The following is a 5,381-nucleotide window of genomic DNA, read 5'->3' on the forward strand; positions in this document are numbered from 1 at the left end:
AACCTGAAGTTAGGAAGAAAGAGAGAGAGGGATGTCTCGATAAAGAACTGTGTAACTGGAAATATTGGGAGAATACTTTGTACAGTATACTGATTTCTAACCACTATGCTGCACACCTGAAACCAATACAAAATAATGTTGAAAGTAAACTGTAATTGAAAAATAAAATTTAAAAAAATACTGTAATACTTTCTACCTCAAGAAATGCTTTACTATTTATTTTAACAAGAGAAGCATTTGTTTATACATTTCTAATTATTACCTCTTTGGGCTTGGGTTACAGTCACTTTTGGATCCAAATGAGAAGAATGTGTACCCTGATTATGGGTCCCAATTTGAGAAAATGATATTCATAATATTAGTCTCACTTGTTTTCAATACATTCATACCCAACAACTTCTTCCCCAGATAAATTATGAAAAACATAGTTTTACAGCTTAAGGTCTCAAGCTTTAGAGCACAATACAATCACCAGGGAGTTCTGTGAAAAATGCAGATTTGGGGGTTCCACCCTCTAGATCCTGGGTCAGGAGTTGTGTGATAGGGCCCAGTTGTTTTCATTGTAATTGAACTCCTTAGATGGTTCTGATGAAGGTGGTTGACAGTGCACACTGCTTAACAGTGTCTTAGATTATATCTACAAACTTGTTCCTTGGTTCACAGGTTCCTTCGCTGAAGAATTCGGGATAGTAACTTTTATTTTGAAAGAAGCCTTCAAGTTACAGAGCTGAACTTTAGAGAATCTTATAAAAGGGCTACATGACACAAGTGAACAATTTTCTAAGAGGTATCAAAATCAAGTATGGTCTCAAAATTGGTCTGAAGTCTTATTTCGCTATTATGAAATCATTTTGTGCTGTTCAAAAAAGGAGATACAGACGTGAAATGCTTTTTCTCCCTCTTAAAAGAAAGATTTGGTGACATTATCACCAAAGACCAGAGAAAGGCTTACTTCGTCTAAGTCATCATCGGGAGTAGCTGGTGTTCGGTCTGTTCTGAATGAGGCCATGGATGACGTCTCTGAGTCCATGGAGTCATCATCGTAACCAATAAATGGGTCCAAAACGGGCCTCTAATGGAGGGAAAGTACATATTTACCGACACAGATAAACGTGGGAAAAGTTGACACATTATTAAAGCACTTTTAACTGGCATACGTGCAAATGATTATAAAAGACATGGGTCCTTTAATGCTTCCTTGATGAAATAAAAATATGGATACGACCAGAATAATTCCAATGAATATCTGTCCCATATTATTCAATTTCTGATATTTTTGGGGAAGCTCACTAATATTGGCTCTCTTCATAGAAGCATCGTAGTCTCTTTTACAGTACATTGTATACCATGATGAGTTTATGTTGTTTACTCCTTTCAGTATTTAAAACTAACCAAGGGACTCTGGCAGGCCAGGCATCTCTGTGAAGAGGATTATCAAATCTGAAGTCTTACCACCTAATTCCATAACCAAATGAAACGATGTCCCCAATAAAAACAAAAATCAAACCAATAGACAAATTAAACAATAAGACTTTGTGATTTTATTATTTAAGAAGAGGTTACACAGATATTGGTGAATTGGGACTATCATTACCCATAATATTGTGCAAGTAAATAATGAAAATACATTAATCAGTCACAGGGTAGGTATCTGATGCTAATATTCAGTAAGAGACACCCCGTCCTATGTGTCACTTGTACGTTCCTGGAGTGTGACTCTCTCCAACTTGTCAGATAACCCTTTCTATGTCAAGCCTTGTGGCTCCCTAACTCAGAGAAGGTCATATTAAAGCAAACCTTTCCAGGTTAAAATGTTTTGGACTGAAAACTGTCAAGAGAAGAGACTTTCTTCTAGTAAATAAAGCCCATGGTTTGAACTTCTCGGGAACACCTGACTTATCACATCTTTGCAGGAAGATTCCTTGGCAAGCCTCACTTCTCTGGCCGTGGCAAAGCCTGCTAACCTAGTTTCCTCATTACCTTAATTGGCTTGGAACTTCTTCTATGCTTTCTTCTGCGGATGAGCTTTTCTCGGTCCTGGAAAACAGACCAAGGACTTTTCAGACCTTGAATTGGTACATTTTTCCTTATAGGTTTTGTTGTTGTTTGTATTGTTTTGCGTTGCAAAGACAGAGTTGTTTTTCCGAGAGACATTACATATTTCTATTTAAGATAAGATTATATTGCCAGGCTGGTGTGGCTCAGTGGTTGAGCAGCAAACCATCAACCAGAGGTCCCAGCTCTATTCCTAGTCAGGGCACATGCATGGGTTGTAAGCTTGATCCCCAGTGGGGGGCATGTGAGAGGCAGCCAATCCATGATTCTCTCTCATCATTGATGTTTCTCTCCCTCTCTCCCTCTCCCTGGGGGGCAAAAAAATTGTTGTGTAAATTTTAGCAACTTTTGGTTTTGATGCTTAAATATTTTCAAAGTAAAGACATTCTACAACTTGTCCTAATAATCTATGTAGATCTGAGAGCCTCACAATGAGGAAGCGTACTGTGTTTCTAATCAGAATCCTTTGTTTTATACTCAAGATCAAGTAGCTCTGAAAATAGTTACTCATATTCTTCCAAAGCACAACGCTGCAGTTTTCTCAAACCCAAAATTACTTTCAATTTAAATGTTGAAAAAATACCATTTCGCAACAAAGGAAAGCCTTATTCTTTCTTTCAATCACTTGACAGGCATAGAAAACTACCTTTGACTATTTTTGGGTCCTTGTTCTCACCAGCAGCCTCTGGAGATGGGAACAGTGTCTTGGCTGAAATCATCTAGTGCAGTGATTTTCAACCTTATTCATCTCATGGCATATATAAACTAATTACTAAACTTATCTGGCACTAAAAAATATATGTTTTGCCGATAAGACAAAACAAATAGGCATAATTTTGATTCATTCACGCCGGATGGCTATTATTGTGTTGGCTGTTGTCATATTTTTATTTGACAACCTTAGAGAGAACAAATCAGTGTCCCTAGTCAGGTATTGCATGTTTCAAAAATTCTTGCAGCACACTGGTTAAAAATCACTGATCTAGTGGCTTCAGAGGGGTGAGGGTGTGGGGGGGAAGTTCTCATTGGAATTTTCGGGGAAATGAAAGCATATCTAGAAATAATGATTTCTTGATTCATTCTTGTGAATAGAGATATCCTGGGAATTTGGTGTTCATCTACTAAGTCAGTGGTTCTCAACCTTCCTAATGCCGTGACCCTTTAATACAGTTTCTCATGTTGTGGTGACCCCCAACCATAAAATTATTTTCGTTGTTACTTCATAACTGTAATTTTGCTACTGTAAACAATATGTAATTATATATGTGTTTTCTGATGGTTTTAGGCGACCCCTGTGAGAGGGTCGTTCGACCCCCAAAGGGGTCACGATCCACAGGTTGAGAACCGCTGTACTAAGTACTTCAGGTATTTACTGTACAAATTCAAAGGTAGACGAGGTAAGGGGCACTTATGTCTCCCTGAGAGTCTGCTTGACATGCCTCAATGTGTCCAAATTCTATAAGAAACTTTTAGCTTAAACTCAGGATACTTAAAACCAAACAAATCCCTAGACTAGTGAGCCTGTGAAATTTATGAAGGGTATGGAAGTGAAGGGAGAGGCATAGCATTTCAGAAGGCTATGTTTGATAAATAAGCTGGTTTAAGTCATTGATGTTAACCTTTCTGATTTCTCACTTTTATATGTAAAAATATTTTGACCATGCAACTTCAATATATCTGAAACTTTAAAAAATGTATGCTTAGATCACTCTACTAATAGAGTATATGCATTATAACATATACTCAGCATAGAACATTTTAAAAGGGTAAACCACAAGTAACTATACAAAAAAGTTGTAATCTTTTCTTCCCTGGGCTCTAAATCACCTTGCTCACTCTATGCCGGGAGCCGGTCCACCCTTGCTGTTTCAACTATTTGGAGACTATTGCCTAGAACCCCCCCTCACTAGCTCCTCAGGACCTTGGCTTGGTCCTGAAGTGAGAGTGACCAGAGGTGTCATTCACAACATAAAGACAGAGAGGCAGAGAGGCAACCCAAAGGCATTAAAGGCCTTAATCCACAGCTGTTGGTAACACGGACTTTAACCAGATGCAAATGGGAGTAATACTTGCTCTACCTGCTTCACCAGGTACTGGAGTCATGGTCAGAAGATCTGGACTGCAATCTCAGCTCTGTCACTACTTATGACATGACTGTTCAACAAATATTTATTAAACTGCAACTATGTGCTAGATACTGACATAGAAGTTGGGAAACAAGAAGCATATAGTCCTGCTATTATTGTAGGTGAAATATTTAACCTGTAAGTCTCAGAATCTTACTGGAGGCAATTATAAGATATGCCCACATGACCTACCTACTCACAGTACAATGCATTTGAAAGTTTGCAGCTATTATTTGTGTTACCAGATTAGTCAACAAATTAATCCTATATAATAAAAGCCTAATATGCTAAGTGTCTGGTTGTCCAGTCGGCCGTTCAACCAATCAAAGCGTAATATGCTAATAATATGCTAAGGCTGCTCAACCGCTCGCTATGATGTGCACTGGCCACCAGGGGGCAGACATTTGACCGGTCGACCAGTCACTATGATATGCACTGACCACTAGTGGGCAGATGCACTGACCGGTAGGTTAGCTTGCTGCTGGGGTCTGGCTGATCGGGACTGAGCGAGATGGGCTGGACACACCCTGGAGCCCTCCCTGGCTGGCCAACCTCCCGCATCCTTCCCTGGTCCTGATCGTGCACCAGTGGGGTCCCTCAGCCTGGCCTGCACCCTCTCACAATCAGGGACACCTTGGGTGATGTCAGATAGCTGGTTTTGGCCCAATCCTGCAAGCCAGGCTGAGACACCTTGGGTGATGTCAGATAGCAGGTTTTGGCTCAATCCTGCAAGCCAGGCCGAGGGACCCCACTGGTGTATGAATTCATGCACCAGGCCTCTAGTTTATTATAATTACTGATGATCAGATTATAATTGAAAAGGTATAAAACAGTTCAACAATATAAAGTATTTTTGGATAGTTTATTATAATTACTGATAATCAGATTATAATTGAAAAAGGCATAAAACAGTTCAACAATATAAAGTATTTTTGGAATAAAGTCTCTTGAACCTATTTATATATTAAACATATGAATTCGGGCCTTTGGGGCTAATCCAAAATTATTAAGTGCTCCCAGTGTATGGTGGTGCCTTGGCTACTTATCCTTGGGAACAGCTTAGGTTCACAGATTGATTGAGACCTACCCTGGTGAGCTCATCAATAATGTTCTGCTGCTCAATGACCTGAAGTTTGAGAAACTCTGTCTCTTGTTCTTCATTAGCTTGATCGAGGTCATTCAGAGATTTTAATTTTTTAC

General features: G+C 39.2%; 1 protein-coding gene across 1 annotated transcript in view; it reads right to left on the minus strand.

The window, feature by feature from the left end:
- Positions 1 to 5,381, minus strand: part of JAKMIP2 (janus kinase and microtubule interacting protein 2) — a 129,700-nt gene that overhangs the window by 35,186 nt on the left and 89,133 nt on the right. The window contains exons 7-9 of the mRNA XM_015572604.1: positions 5,269 to 5,381; positions 1,981 to 2,037; positions 953 to 1,072 (exon numbers count right to left, since the gene is read on the minus strand). The exon at positions 5,269 to 5,381 is cut by the window's right edge and continues 2 nt beyond it. Of these exons, the coding sequence (XP_015428090.1) occupies positions 953 to 1,072; positions 1,981 to 2,037; positions 5,269 to 5,381 (290 nt within the window). The remainder of the gene's footprint in view (positions 1 to 952; positions 1,073 to 1,980; positions 2,038 to 5,268) is intronic.

Source organism: Myotis davidii, unplaced genomic scaffold (genome assembly GCF_000327345.1).
Source record: "Myotis davidii unplaced genomic scaffold, ASM32734v1 scaffold89, whole genome shotgun sequence".
Taxonomy (NCBI): domain Eukaryota; kingdom Metazoa; phylum Chordata; class Mammalia; order Chiroptera; family Vespertilionidae; genus Myotis; species Myotis davidii.